Source organism: Bos mutus, chromosome 5 (assembly GCF_027580195.1).
Source record: "Bos mutus isolate GX-2022 chromosome 5, NWIPB_WYAK_1.1, whole genome shotgun sequence".
Lineage (NCBI taxonomy): Eukaryota > Metazoa > Chordata > Mammalia > Artiodactyla > Bovidae > Bos > Bos mutus.
This window is the reverse complement of record NC_091621.1, coordinates 83121693-83136985: the sequence shown is the minus strand read 5'-3', so window position 1 is coordinate 83136985 and position 15293 is coordinate 83121693. Positions and strand designations below refer to the sequence as shown.

Sequence of the window (15293 nt, the reverse complement as noted above, 5' to 3'; positions counted from 1 at the left end):
ATTCATTTAGAAATGAAACATTCCAGAATGGTGATAAAATGTGGGATGGTGAGAAACAGGAGGAATAGTGTTTCAGCAGTTTTCCCAGGTACGTAGTTTTCCCATTTACACTTAGGTGAAGTATGCATGAATTAGACAGCGTTACAGATATATGCCCACTTATCTGATGAAATACTTCAGTTGGGGAGTGCTATATTCTAACAAATAAAATATCATTTGATTTAAAAATTAAAAAAAAAGAAAGGGAAAGAAGGAAAAGCATAAGAAGAAATAATTGTCATGTCTAGGAGGTGTATGAGGTATATTGCATAATCTTATGTCATTCCACCTTCAAAAAAATCTCAATTCTTCAATGATTGACTGATTCAACCTATATTTATTGAGTAGCTACAGGTGTCAGGGCCTGTGCTAGGTACTTACGGTAAGGATGTTATTCTTGTTATGCAAATAAGGAAATGGAAGCTCAGATGGTTAAGTCAATTGCCCAGGACCAAAAAGGCATGGTGTGTCATAGCAAAGATCACTGGGTATTTCAAAATAAAGCTCCAAAAGTGACAGATACAGTGTCCCCTAGAAGTTGGAGCAGGAGTTGGACCGAACTTTAATATGAAAAAAAAAAAAAAAAGAAAGTGAAGCTGCTCAGTTCTGTCCAACTCTTTGTGACCCCATGGACTGTAGCCTACCAGGCTCCTCTGTCCATGGGATTCTCCAGGCAAGAATACTGGAGTGGATTGCCATATTCTTCTTCAGGGGATCTTCCCAACTCAGAGGTCAAACCTGGGTCTCCTGCATTGCAGACAGATGCTTTACCCTCTGAGCCACCAGGGAAGCCCATCATCATATGTACAGAAATAAAAATAATTTCTTCAAGATAGTAATTGCTAAGGCTTCTGGGTAAAGGAAAGAGAAAAGAGCAATATTCAGTCTTTACTTGTCATTAATCCACTGCCAAATTGGAAGGAACTGCCAACTATGACCCTGAAAGTGAACCCTGCATAACTGATGTTATTTTACCTTAAGAACAAATTATCGCATTTTAGTCACAAGCTCAGTAATAAGGTTTATTATAGACATTTTGTACCAAATGACTAAGTCATTCAAGGTTTGAAAATCTGACTAAATTATGAATAAGTCCATGATGACCACCAATCACATTTTCTTCCCCATTTCATGAGATGTTCCGGGGATTTCTTATCTTTTCTTGGATAGCCTACAATGCTTTCCTAGTGTGGTAGGTTTAGCAATGCTTTGGTGATCCATTCTCTTGCTGTTGTAATAGGTTCTTTAGTTCTTTGCCTTTGACTTTCTCAACTTCTTGAGTGAGTACAATTTTTCACTTTACAGTCATAACCCTTTAAGGTGGAAATTTTTACTTGCATTTTCTTCTGAATTGTGTTAGCAGGCAGTGGAGTGATGTGAGTGATACAGATGCTGGCTTTGAAATGTAAAAACAAGTATCAACAGGCAATCTGTGAATGTTGTTAGATTCCTTTGTCTGTTAAATTTCTCTGAACCTAAACGATGCACATATTCCCAACTTTTTCTGACACTGAGAATGTTTCAAGATACTTTTCTCAACAGGTCTCTGAACTAATTTGTATACACATTGATTTTCCTGGTCCCACATCCAAATTCTATTATTAAACTTCAATTATAAATTTGAATTAAAAAAAAAAAAAAAGAACAATGGTAGGAGTGAGGAGTCAAATGTCAATAATCCAAGATTTAAATCCAACACAATTATTAACTAACGATGTAACCTTGGGAACTGTAATTTCATGTTTCTAAATGAATTCCTATGTTTTCTAAATGACTCAAAAATACATCCTTAGATGTGCTAAATACACATCTTGATATATATGATCTCAATCCATTTTAACAACTATTAGGCATAATTGTATTTCTTTTTACAGATTATGAAAAAGATCAGGGAAATTAAGTAATTTTTCTGAGAGAATTTAGCTAGTAGAGATCTGAGTTGGAATTTCTATTATGTTTTCCTCCAAATCTTGTTCTCTTACTATTACGTTATTCTGCCTTTTACTGTTATTATCTTTTATAATATTTACATGGCTTGGCAGATCATAATGGATGAGACTCGGGGTCAATTTCTGGCTCTTCCACTTAGTAGCTTTGCATATTTTGCCTTTTGAGAACTATGTTTTTCATTTGAAAAGTGGAGATAACAGAGTTCTCTGAATTAATGAAAGAGTATTTGAAGTGACTAGTATATTATCTAGCATTAATCATACTATGTCTACCAGAAGGCAATGCTGTCCTGAGAAGAAAGAGTATTGAAAACAGAGAGTTGGATGATTAGAATTTTTAGCAATACTCTTCAAGTCAGAGCCATACCAGAGCTGATAAACTTTAGTATTTTAGTCTTCTTAGCAGAGAAAGGATAGTAAAATATTCCTAAAGATTATCCAAGACACCATCTCACCACCAATTAAGTTAATGAAGTCCCTTGATCCCGGGAAGCGGTTCACTGGACACTTGACACAACTATTCCCAAGAACAAGTAATTGCACATGAACACACTGAACATATGGATGTGAGAGTTGGACTATAAAGAGGGCTGAGTGCAGAAGAATTGATGCTTTTGAACTGTGATGTTGAAGAAGACTCTTGAGAGTCCCTTGGACTGCAAGGAGATCCAACCAGCCCAATGTAAGGGAAATTGGTCCTGGGTGTTCACTGGAAGGACTGATGTTAAAGCTGAAACTCCAGTATTTTGGCAACCTGATGCGAAGAACTGACTCGTCTGAAAAGACCCTGATGTTGGGAAAGATTGAAGGCAGGAGGAGAAGGGGATGACAGAGGATGAGATGGTTAGATGGCATCACCGACTCAATGGACGTGAGTTTGGGTAAACTCTGGGAGTTAGTGATGGACAGGGAGGCCTGGCGTGCTGCAGTTCATGGGGTCGCAGAGTCAGACACGACTGAGCGACTGAACTGAACTGAACACTGAATTTAGTTTCATAACTCAGTCAGAGGGCTTAAAAATCATGGAATAAAATGTTTATATTTATTCTGTTGAGACAATAGAGTTGAAAAATAAACTCTAGCATCTGTAGTAACTGCTTGGATTAGCTAAGAGGGATGCAGATGGTTGAAGAAAGCACATTACTTAAACTGTGTTTATCATAATTTATTTATATTTTCTCTTTCTTTCACAAAATAGCTAAAATTATATATATAATAGACACTCAATAAAAACTTGGAGAACAGATATATGAATGAAAAAATGGATGACTAACATTACACTCTTTTTCTCAGTAGACTTCTCATGCACTTTTCTACCTCTGTCCCACTGGTCCACTTTTTCAGCTGCCCTCATGACAACTGGAAAGTAAAGCTCTAGACTGAATTCTGTGATATTTGCAGAATCCTCAATCAATTTTTTTTTGACATAAAAAACTGAGACTCTTTAAAAGTAATGCTATTTTACTTGGCAGAAAGTAATGGAAATTTCATCATTTTGGCAACTGAATGACATTTATAGTATCTTAGTAAACATATATACACAGTGCCCAATATAAACAGGAAAGTGATGCATACATTGGGATTCTCCATTTAACAATTTTAGATGACTAAACTCAAGTTCAGATAGACCAATAATTTGACATTCTGTCACGAGTGGTTAGTGTATCAGGCAGATTGTCATATCTGAAGACAAACACTATTTGTGCAAGCTGTTCACTCATCTTTGGTCAAAAATGAATCACAGATGCCAAAACAAGAATAAGAATTCTGGGTTATTAAAGATGACAAATATTTGATTGAAATACCCAGGTCTAGATTTTGTTGCAAATAAAAGCAACACATATGAAGCTCTTCAGAGGAAAATAAAGTAAATGCCTTTCTGTTGTAACTACAATAATTGTACACAGATGAAGTTGAAATCTGAGCTAGAAAAAAAGCAAATCAAACCTCCATTCAACCTTTTCAAAGAGTGATCTTTTGATGGCAAAGATAGAAAGTAAAATAGGGCCTGAAAAGAAAGGACTTATTCAGTAACTGATACAAAACAAAAAGAACTAAGAATCTTCACAGCCCAGAAAAAAGAACAAAAAATTGAAGAATATAGGAGTCAGCAAAAGTCATAAACTCTTCAGTAATTCCCTAAAGCTCACAGAAAGTCTCAATACAGAAGATTATATTTTAAAAGATAGTAATCAGCTATTTCACAAGGTTTGCCCCTAAAACACTTCTTGCCATATCACTAGACGTAACCTTTCATTTTCAATCAGGGCTTTAAGAAACAGCATAGTTAAAGTCATTAAAAGCATCTCACTCTGTGGACTCAATCAGTATTAACACCTGATACCTCTTCAAAAAATTTATTCCAAACTACCATATTTTTCTGTAAGTCATTTAACTCAACAAATACGATTATTAGAATACCAATGGCCAACCCTATACATTTAATATAACATGATTTGGGCGGATTGCCTACTGTTGTAAGTATAGTAGTTAAGATAACCTGTTGGCAGCACCAATGTATGTGGTGTGATTATTTTAAAATTCATTCAACAAATATATATTGAGCACCAATGATTCTTCTAGGTATGCAGATGACATCACCCTTATGGCAGAAAGTGAAGAACTAAAGAGCCTCTTGATGAAAGTGAAAGAGGAGAGTTGAAAAAGCTGGCTTAAAACTCAACATTCAAAAAACAAAGATCATGGCATCTAGTCCATAATTTCGTGGCAAATAGATGGGGAAAAAAATGGACACAGTGAGAGACTTTATTTTCCTGGGCTCCAAAATCACTGCAGATGGAGACTGCAGCCATGAAATTAAAAGGCACTTGCTCCTTGGAAGAAAAGCTATGACAAACCTAGGCAGAATATTAAAAAACAGAGACATTACTTTGCCAACAAAGGTCCGTCTAGTCAAAGCTATGGTTTATCCTGTAGTCATGTATGGATGTGAGAGTTGGACCATAAAGAAAGCTGAGTGCTGAAGAATTGATGCTTTTGAACTGTGGTTTGGAGAAGACTCTTGAGAGTCCCTTGGATTACAAGGAGATTCAACCAGTCAATTCTAAAAGAAATCAGTCCTGAATATTCTTTGGAAGGACTGATGCTGAAGCTGAAGCTCCAATATTTTGGCCACCTGATGTGAAGAACTGACTCATTAGAAAAGACCCTGAGGCTGGGAAAGATTGAAGGCAAGAGGAGAAGGGGATGACAGAGGACGAGATGGCTGAATGGCATCATTGACTCGATGGACATGAGTTTGAGCAAGCTCTGGGAGTTGGTGATGGACAGGGAGGCCTGTTGTGCTGCAGTCCATGGGGTTGCAAAGAGTCGGACACAACTGAGCAACTGAACTGAACTGAATGATTCTATGTGCAATGTTCTGTGTTAGGAGAGATGATCAAGATAGAGCCTCACAGTACAGAAAGGGAATAGAGGGTTTTATCTACACCAAATCTATTTCCCTTTTTATATCTGAGTAAAGAATCTGATTTTGTTCAGATATAAAAATCTTCAGGAGAGATAAACAGTTTTGGGATAGATTCTCAATATTCTAAATCAGCTGGGTAAGTCAACTCATTCCATTGTCATCTAATTAGGTAACTGGTTCAGGATGACATGCAACCCAATTCTGGCAAATGATATAGGAAGTTAACTCCGCTATGTAGTTTACAGAAAACTTTTCTTGTTGGAGAAAGATCAGTCCTTTCCCTTTTGCTGCATGGTGCCATGTATGCATGTGATACCAACTCTGGCAGTCTTCTTGTAACCATGTTATGAGATAGACTAGAGACCAGTCAACACGCTAAGGTTGACAGAGCAGAAAGATCAAAGAAACTGAGTTTAATGACAAAATCAGTGAGCTTCTGCAATAATAAACTCCAGAACCACCTGACAAACAAACTGTGAGATGATTAATTTTTCACATCATTTCAAACCATTTGAATCAAAATTTTCTGTTACTTATGGCCCAAAGTGTCTTAAAGAAAAGGGAAATAATGAAGTAAATGAAAGTATGCATGCTTCCCAGGTGGCTCAGTGGTAAAGAATCCACCTGCCAATGCAGGAGACACAGAAGACTCAGGTTCGATCCTTGGATTGAAAGATTCCCTGGAGTAGGAAATAGCAACTTGATCTAGTATTCTTGCCTGGAAAATTCCATGGACATAGGAGTCTAGTGAGCTACACAGTCTGTAGAATCGCACAGAGTCAGACACGACTGAGGAGGATGAGCACGCGTTCACGTAGATATACACCCAATCTTCCTTCCTACGCTAGCTGGCAGTGGACGGGGCCTTCTTACTGACTTCCCATGTATGGAATATAATCCGAAGTGTATGCGCTATTTCTAGACCTGGCACCTAAAAGTATCTTCAACCTGATGCTCTGATTCTCTTTCTTTCTTTTTCTGGGTCCAATACCATCAGCATGGTGATACGCTTCTATTACCTGTCATTAATCCAGATCTTTTTTCTGATCTTCATTAAAAACCAACAAAAGTCAAACAATATAATGCTGTTTTTCAAGGTCTTAACCCAAATCTCCAGCATAAACTATGCCATAAACTATGGCAGAGAGGGGCTAATATTATTATAAGGGACCCAGATGACTATCTAAGGAAGCAATGATGTAATTGCATGCAGTTATAATGAAAAATGGGAGAAGGCAATGGCACCCCACTCCAGTACTCTTGCCTAGAAAATCCCATGGATGGAGGAGCCTGGTGGGCTGCAGTCCATGGGGTTGCTAGGAGTTGGACACAACTGAATGACTTCACTTTCAGTTTTCACGTTCATGCATTGGAGAAGGAAATGGCAACCCACTCCAGTGTTCTTGCCTGGAGAATCCCAGGGACAGGGGAGCCTGGTGGGCTGCCATCTATGGGGTCGCACAGAGTCGGACACGACTGACCCGACTTAGCAGCAGCAGCAGCATAATGAAAAATTGCAAGAGACTGGATTAGAAAGTTTAGTTCCCAAACGTCATATGTCTGAGTTCCAATAATTGAGGTCAGTACGTATATACAAAATGTTCCTTTTTACAACTCTTAACTTATTTAACAAAATAGAAGAATATCAAGGAAAAATAATTTAAACTAGGAATAAATTGAAGGTGGAGCTCTGTGCCTGTTTTTGCACTGATCTATGGTAGACCTTTGTATCAGGCTTTTCTCATGGCTTAGGTGGTAAAGAATCTGCCTGCAATGTGGGAGACCCAGGTTCAACCCCTGGGTTGGGAAGATCCCCTGGAGAAGGGACTGGCAACCCACTCCAGTATTCATGCCAGGAAAATTCCATGGACAGAGGAGCCTAGTGGGCTACAGTCCAGGGGGTTGCATCAGATTCTATTTTCATGTATATTTAATAGTAATAAGACAAATTATATTAGAAAATAACTTAAAATTTATATTATGATTTTTAAATAAATCTTTTTATTAAAGGAACTACTTATAACCTTTATCATATAAAACAGACAAAAAACAATTGTTCTTATCTTTTACCTTAACTAGGAAACTGTGCTAATGAATTTTACAGATTATTATGTAAAATGTACACCTTTTCACAAATAACTGTCGCTTTTCTCCAGGTTGGTCGGAGTGGAGAAGAACTATCATTAGTTTGGTGAATTGCTTATTAAAGGGATTTTATCTGGTGTGTACTTTTCTGAGAATGACAGGGTGAAAGATGATTATAACAGATCAATATTAAATGACAAGATATATCTTTCTCTTACAAAAAAGTGAAGCAACAATTTATTATTTATTACACTGTAAAGGTAAAATGGTGAATTAGTGGCAATAAAATGATTCTAGAAGGTAAAGGATTGAGGCTTTAAAACCTCCTATTGATTCTATATCATGCGTGCTCTATTACACCACAATAACTCCCTAAAGTGCAGCTGTTCACTCTCACTTTAGGGAGTGATCCAGACCTCGAAAGAGACAAAGCACGTACCTCCTCTGTGTATAATTTGTATGCCTTTATCAATATTTAAGTCTGACAGAATGGAAGTGTTTTTTATTTACTTGATGGCCAGCCTTGCCTCTTTGCCTTGTGCTTACATTATATTTGGAACAGGTCATGGGCAAAACTGTAAAATGGACAGAATCTGCTGTCAGCTCTCTCCTTCTACTCTGTCCCTGTCACACAGCCCATAGGTTTTTTTCCTACCCGCTGGATGCTAATGAGAGTTAGCCTGTGAGTTTCTTTAGGCAAGCACCATTCTAAGCTATCCTTAGTAGTTCACCAGTATCTAACATCTTAACATCTGTCATATAAATGGGCAAATGAGGACTTCCCTGGTGGTCCAGTGCTTAAGAATCCCCCTGCCAATGTAGGGGACATGGATTCAGTCCCTGGTTGGGGAAGATTTTACATGCCTTGAGGCAACTAAACCAATGTGCCAGCGTGCCCTACTGAAGACCGAATGCCCTAGAGCCCATACTCCGCAACAAGAGAAACCATCACAAGAAGCCCACGCACAGCAAATAGAGAGTAACCCCACTCATCACAACTAGAGAAAGCCCGCTTACAGCAACGAAGACCCAGCACAGCCAAAAATAAAATATTTAAATATGAACAAATGATAAGTTAATTCCTCATAAGCATTATGTTCTGAATATATATATATATTGGAGAAAGCAATGGCACCCCACTCCAGTACTCTTGCCTGGAAAATCCCATGGGCGGAGGAGCCTGGTAGGCTGCAGTCCATGGGGTTGTGAAGAGTCAGACATGACTGAGAGACTTCACTTTGACTTTTCACTTTCATGCATCGGAGAAAGAAATGGCAACAATGCCAGTGTTCTTGCCTGGAGAATTCCAGGGACAGAGGAGCCTGGTGGGCTGCCGTCTATGGGGCCGCACAGAGTGGGACACGACTGAAGCGACTTAGCGGTAGCAGCAGCAGCATATATATGTATATATGAGAAGAGTACTTCTGAGAGGGAACATTATTTAACCAAAAGGAGTGGTTGCTAATGAGAGAATTTCAGGCATTGGTGAGAGACAAATTTAGAAAAGGGGTAGGGTGAGTTTGAATGAACTCCGGGAGATGGTGATGGACAGGGAGGCCGGGCGTGCTGCGATTCATGGAGTCACAAAGAGTCGGACAAGACTGAGCGACTGAACTGAACTAAACTGAAGGGGGACATGTGACTTCAGATCACATGATGCAAAATTTCCACATTATTTTGCTTTATTTAGAGTAGTCCCTGATTTGAGAAATTGCCCCAAAATTCTAGATAAGAAAAGTTTAAGGTAGATTGTTAAGAAAATGACTGGCCAGTTTTCAAATCATCTCAATTTTATGCGTCCTACATTAGAGCTCATACAGTCCTTTGATACCATGGGCCACCCTGGAAAGTCCTCGTGGTCCCAGAGACTCAGTGCCTTAGTTTACTGCGGCGTTCTCCCAGCTGTTTCAGCAGACACTGCATCAGGGGCCAATCACCTGATGCTGCTCTCCTTGCCAGCATTGTTTGGCTTCAAGACCAATTGACCATTCAAGCAGCTCTCTTCTGCCCCCTTCTGTCACAAGTCTGCATGTACCCAGCTGGGCCTGGGGCAACTTTGTCTTATTCATTCCTTCAGTAGCAAGTTATCGAGAATTTGTCAAGTGCCAAGTACTGTCCTTGATAGTACTTGATACATATGATATATTTGATAAATAAACATTATATACTTGATAGTACTTGATAAATATGATATTATTTATCAGCAAATAAAACAGAAAAATATTGTTGTTCTTGGAGAGTCTGCCAATGGGCATTTCATCTCAGGTTATCCCCACACTTTGAAGAGAACACTTTCAGAGTTTTGTAGGATATGACTTAAAAAAACAATTTATACAGATTTTTATTCAAAATGGCTCTCTCGCAGCTCATTCAGCCAGACTTATTAATACTATTAGGAATATGAAAGACTGCAGTATTGCTTTTCCACTTATGATACGTGTCTAGCATACTGATGCTCCAATTTTTTTTAATCAAATATTTGAATTAGTTTTCTTTGATAAAGAAATGTTTATCTTAGCTAAGCTTCCCTAGAACAGATTATAACACAGGAATTAAGGTGTATGTGATTTACTGAAGGAGTACTCTTCAGCGAAAAAAAAAAACCTTTGAGGGAGTGACAAGCACTGTAGGGGAGGGGAAGGAGTTAACCAGGAGATCAAGGTCTAATCTAGCTTTGAGTCATCTGGGTGGAGGCTTGGAATGAAAATGGTACCTTAATGATTTCCCACTCCCCAGACTAGGTAGCTATGTTAGCAGAGACCAATTCTGCAGAGAAGAGGCAGCTGTCAATTGGTGGTCAATATTCACAGAAGCTGCAAGATAGGTCCACCAGCTGGTAGAGGGGATCTGCCTAGGGTACTGACAGTACCTTTGAGAGTGCACTGAATTCCCTGTATGTGAAACTATTGCTGGCCTTAAAGAAATTTCTCTGGTTTCCTAACTTAAAAAATGTTTTTTGTCAGTATCTCCTGAGTTTCAGGCATTGGTATGATTAGTACGTTGATGAGTATGACATGATAGCTATCATGGGTTACTATAAGGACTAGGAGGGGAAGCAGACAGGGGAACAGAAGTGTTAAGGAATGTGACATGACACCTGGGGAGTCATATAGGGTGTTGGGAGACAGCACGGGAGCAGTACTCATGCTGGACAGTGGCTGTGGAAAGAGTCAGGAGAAGCTTCCTGTGTGATGTGTCATCAGAGCGTCTAGTCAGGGCCCTTCACAAAGTCCTGTCCTTGCTGTGTACTTCCTGTGGCTGCCACAAGAGATCAACACATACTGAACAATTGAGATTAATCTCACAGCTCTGGAGACCAGACGTTTGAAATCGAGATTGGGATGTGCTCCCTCTCAAGGCTCAGAGGGAGAATCCTCCCTTGCCTCTTCTAGCTCCTGGTGACTCTGGACATTCCTTGGCTTTGGGCTGTATCACTCCCATCAGAGTATCAGTGATACTCCACATGGCCTTTTCTGCATGTGTGTGTCTTCTCTTCTGTTTCTTACAAGGACAGTTGTCAGTGGATTGAGGACCCACCCTGATAAAAACCCACACTGGGTTTCCCAGGTGGCTCAGTGGTAAACAACCTGCCTGCCAATGCAGGAGACACCAGAGACTTGGGTTCGATCCCTGAGTCGGAGAGATCCCCTGGAGAAGGGCATTGCAACCTGCTCCAGTATTCTTGCCTGGAAAATCCCTTGGACATAGGAGCCTGGAAGGTTATGGTCCATGGGGTCACACAGAGTTGAACATGACTGAAGGAACTTAGCACTCACACACTGATAAAATAGGACAATTTAATCTCAAGATTTTAAATTTAATTATATCTTTAAAGACCCAAATAAGTTCAGAGTCACAGGTTCCTGGAGTTAAGATGTAAATATCTTTTTGGGGATATCCCATTCAATCCAGTGTCTCACTATCAGCTAGCGATGGCTGTTTATTTCTTATTCAAAAGGAAAGGGTCTGAGCTTAAATTTCTATAATTGCTATATGATGGGGGAGGGGCCTCTTAAGTATGAACTCCAAATGCTACCCTACCAATCTACAGCCACCTTTTAGAGTGCAAACTGTGATTGAGAGCTTTTAAACTTTCCCAATCCAAAGCTTATTGTTAGCTCCCTTTCCATGAGAAATTGGGGATATTCATCCTATGTCACCCTTTCAATGGAGGAGACTTGCAGTAACTCCAAATCAATTTCCCTTTTCAGGAAGGCTGCCGGCAGTGATGGTAAGTAGTCAAGATGGTTTCTGTGAAAGCCCGTTTATTCACAATTCAATATCTGAGGAGTTAACCTTCTGATCAGTGGCAGGTGGAAGCAACTGTTTGGGGGAGACCTATTTGGGAGGTATACGATTACAGGGCTTGGTAAACAACTGAGCATATTAGTGAGAAACAGGGAGGGTCCAGAAAAGCTTCCAAGACCTGAGTGAGCAGGGTAAGTCATTGAGTTCAGTGCTGAATATGCTGAATATGAAGAAGCAGGAGCTCACCCAAGTGGAAAAAAATCATTAAACTGATGTCTGATGGAACTCTTTTTTAAAAGTTATCAGATATTGGTTTTTTATTGTTGTTGCTTTGTTTTCTAAGGAAAGATAAATTGAGAATGTTTTCAAGTGTATCATGAGGAGTCTGAGCTGCATCTTTGAAGTTTAAACTCAGCATTCTACATACAAATGTCCCCTAAATATGATGCTCATTCTCAGTCGCTCAGTCGTGTCGGACTCTGCGATCCCATGGACTGTAGCCTGCCAGGCTTCTCTGTCCACGGGATTCTCCAGGCAAGAATATTGGAGTGGGTTGCCATTTTTTTTTTCTCCAAGGTATTCTCCCAACCCAGGGATCAAATCTGCAAATCCTGCGTCTCCTCCACTGCAGGTGGATTCTTTACCACCAAGCCACCTGCTGCTGCTTCTGCTGCGGCTAAGTCACTTCAGTCATGTCCGACTCTGTGCGACCCCAGAGATGGCAGCCTACCAGGCTCCTCCATCCATGGGATTTGCCAGGCAAGAGTACTGGAGTGGGTTGCCATTGCCTTCTCCAATCAAGCCACCTGGGATGCCCCAAATACGATGCTAGGCAGAAGCTTTTTTTTTTTTTTAACTCCAAGATATATTTTAAATATATGTAATGTACTTTGATGTTTACAACATTTTGCCTGATTCTTAATTCTTAAGTTTTAAAATGAGATGGGTATTTTAAAATTTCCCTCCATGTTGTCTTGTTCTTTTCATATTTTCATAAATTAAGCATTCAAAAACAAGCAGTCCATTTATAACTTATATCTTTTTCTAGTTCCTCTATCTTACTCTCTTCTTAAATCAGTGAGAAGGGAAATGGGCTTTGTTACTCTTTTTTCTCTTTTTCATAAGGGTGAGTTCTATACTGAGAAAGTCTTTCCTCCCACCTTCTTTGAAAAGTGACAGTATTGTATTTATTGTGAACCTGCAAGTGTGGCATTGATTGACAGCTCTGTCTGTATTCACTGTTTCCTATCAAATGACTCCACTTTCGCACCCTTAGCAGATGAAGAACTTACTAAGATGGTTCTAGTACTAGTATTATAACAATCGATGTAAGTCCTCAATATTTTATTCTAATTTTTCTAAATGATCTTTTTGTTTGCTCTTCTACTTTATATATTTTATATTATGTTTTGGTTCAAATATTTAAATCAAGACTATTATGTAGTCATGTTACTTTTGAATATGTCTTCATTTTAGTAAACATGTTTTAAAAAAGTGAAAAGTGAAAAAAAGTCAAGTTTTAAAGGAAATAAATGTTGAGGATAATGGAGTTCTAGCTTTAATACGACAGTGAAATACCAACAAATATATCCACTTAACTTACCTTATCATCAAAGTAGCTGTTGGAAAAATGTAAGAGAATAAGACTTAATTCAGAGTCTGATGAAAAGAGTCTACTTAGTGGAAGGCCTGCTGTTGGCCAATGTATCTGATGCCTAATTATACTGATATACTAGAGGAAAATGATCTGGCTTTTCTATTAGACACTTGAAATGGAAATCTGCATCTAATCAAACATTAGGGCTTGACAATTCCTTGTATTTCTATTTTTATATGAAATCCTTGAGTCATTTTCATGGGAAGAGTGATGTCAACAAGAACAATGTTTTTTGAAGTAGAAAAACATGATATTCAAAAATTATATTGACTTTTTTTTCCCCATTAATTAAAGTTCTTCACTAGCAATTGAAGCCAATAAATGATGCTTGTCATACATATGTGAGGACAAAAGATAGATTCAATTCCATCCTTAGGTTACTGACACTTGTAATTGCTAAATTTTTTGTGCAAATTTAGTAATAACAGTAGGGAGAACAGCATCGAAAGAACACGTTGTTTAGTAGGATCAGGAGCAGGCAGTGATGGGAGTATTCCTGATATATCTTAAATAAATCTAACTTCTTCACTAATAATATTCAAAGTTAATGTTTTTGGAAAACTTTAGTGCTCCAGGAATTATAAGCTTAAGACAGTATATATTGGCCTCGATCCCACTGTTTGTAACTAATATTGTTACAGAAGTTACTTTTCAAGCTTACATTCTTCCAAAACATACAGGATCTTATAACTAGATTTTAAACTGAAATATTCAACAAGTGGATGTGACCACATGTAGACCTTGCGATTTAAAGCTATTGGAAAAGGATCACCTAGATTTCAAATTCCAGTTGGATTTACAGAGCAGCAACAGTACAAAAGGAAGATTTTGAAGACAATGACAGTTAAATTATACTCATAAGTAAAAATAACCCTGATAAAGACTCACATTTGGCTGAATTTTAAGTGGAAGTTTGAATCAGGTTTATAAGGAAAAGCTGCCCCACAAAAAGAAGTTGACAATAAAAAAAAGGCATCCTGCCCTACTTCGGTTAATCTTACCAGTAAAGACGATGGGCAATCTGGACACTTTGTAGTGAGCGGTGTAACAGAAGTTGCACTAGAGGACTCTCAAGGTTCCATTCAAACTTGACAGCCTGAAATAAGAGATCAATTACTTTACTTTTTTTTTTCCTCAGTAACAAAATTATAGCAGAATACAGAGGTACTTAAGAGGCTTGAGAAAGGGAAAACAGCATAAAAGTTTTGACAAAATACTTATATTTAATAGCTTTATCGTTTGGTGTGTAACTAATAGAGCATATACACATCACACAATTTTCTTTTTTGGCTTTTAGTATCACAGAATAAATAAGAGCTGGTGGTTGGTGGAGTTCAACCACGCCTAGGGAGAGAATCCTGGCACACAGAAAGTAATATCATGAACAGTGTCTTGGATATTAAAAAAATGGCATTATTAAACAATAGATGATTCTCTTCTTTTGGTTTGAAAAAGTGAAAGTCATTCAGTTGTGTCCGACTTTTTGTGACCCCATGGATCCATGGAATTCTATAGGCCAGAATACTGGAGTGGGTAGCCTGGATCGAACCCATGTCTCCCACATTGTGGGCAGATACTTTACTAGTTGAGCCTCTAGGGAAGCCCAAGAATGCTGCAGTGGGTAGCCTACCCCTTCTCCAGGGGGTCTTCCTGACCCAGGAATTGAACCGGGGTATCCTGTATTGCACACAGATTCTTTACCAACTGAGCTATCAGGGAAGCCCCACAAAATCAAAGCCTTAACTGAAATCACCTATTGAGTATTAACCTGCAGAATTTGAAGCTTTACTTTAAAGTGTCAAAGCTGCCTTTTGGTGGACACATAATCCACCCATCCTCCAATCTCCCATTCCTTCATCTGCAATGTGAACAACTTTCTAATGTT

The 15293-nt window shown here is 38.7% G+C and overlaps 1 protein-coding gene across 1 annotated transcript in view; it reads right to left on the bottom strand.

Annotated features, from left to right (window-relative positions):
* Window positions 1–15293, bottom strand: part of PIK3C2G (phosphatidylinositol-4-phosphate 3-kinase catalytic subunit type 2 gamma) — a 474611-nt gene that overhangs the window by 274395 nt on the left and 184923 nt on the right. Inside the window, exon 18 of the mRNA XM_070370044.1 lies at window positions 14410–14504. Coding sequence (XP_070226145.1) covers window positions 14410–14504 — 95 coding nt within the window. The remainder of the gene's footprint in view (window positions 1–14409; window positions 14505–15293) is intronic.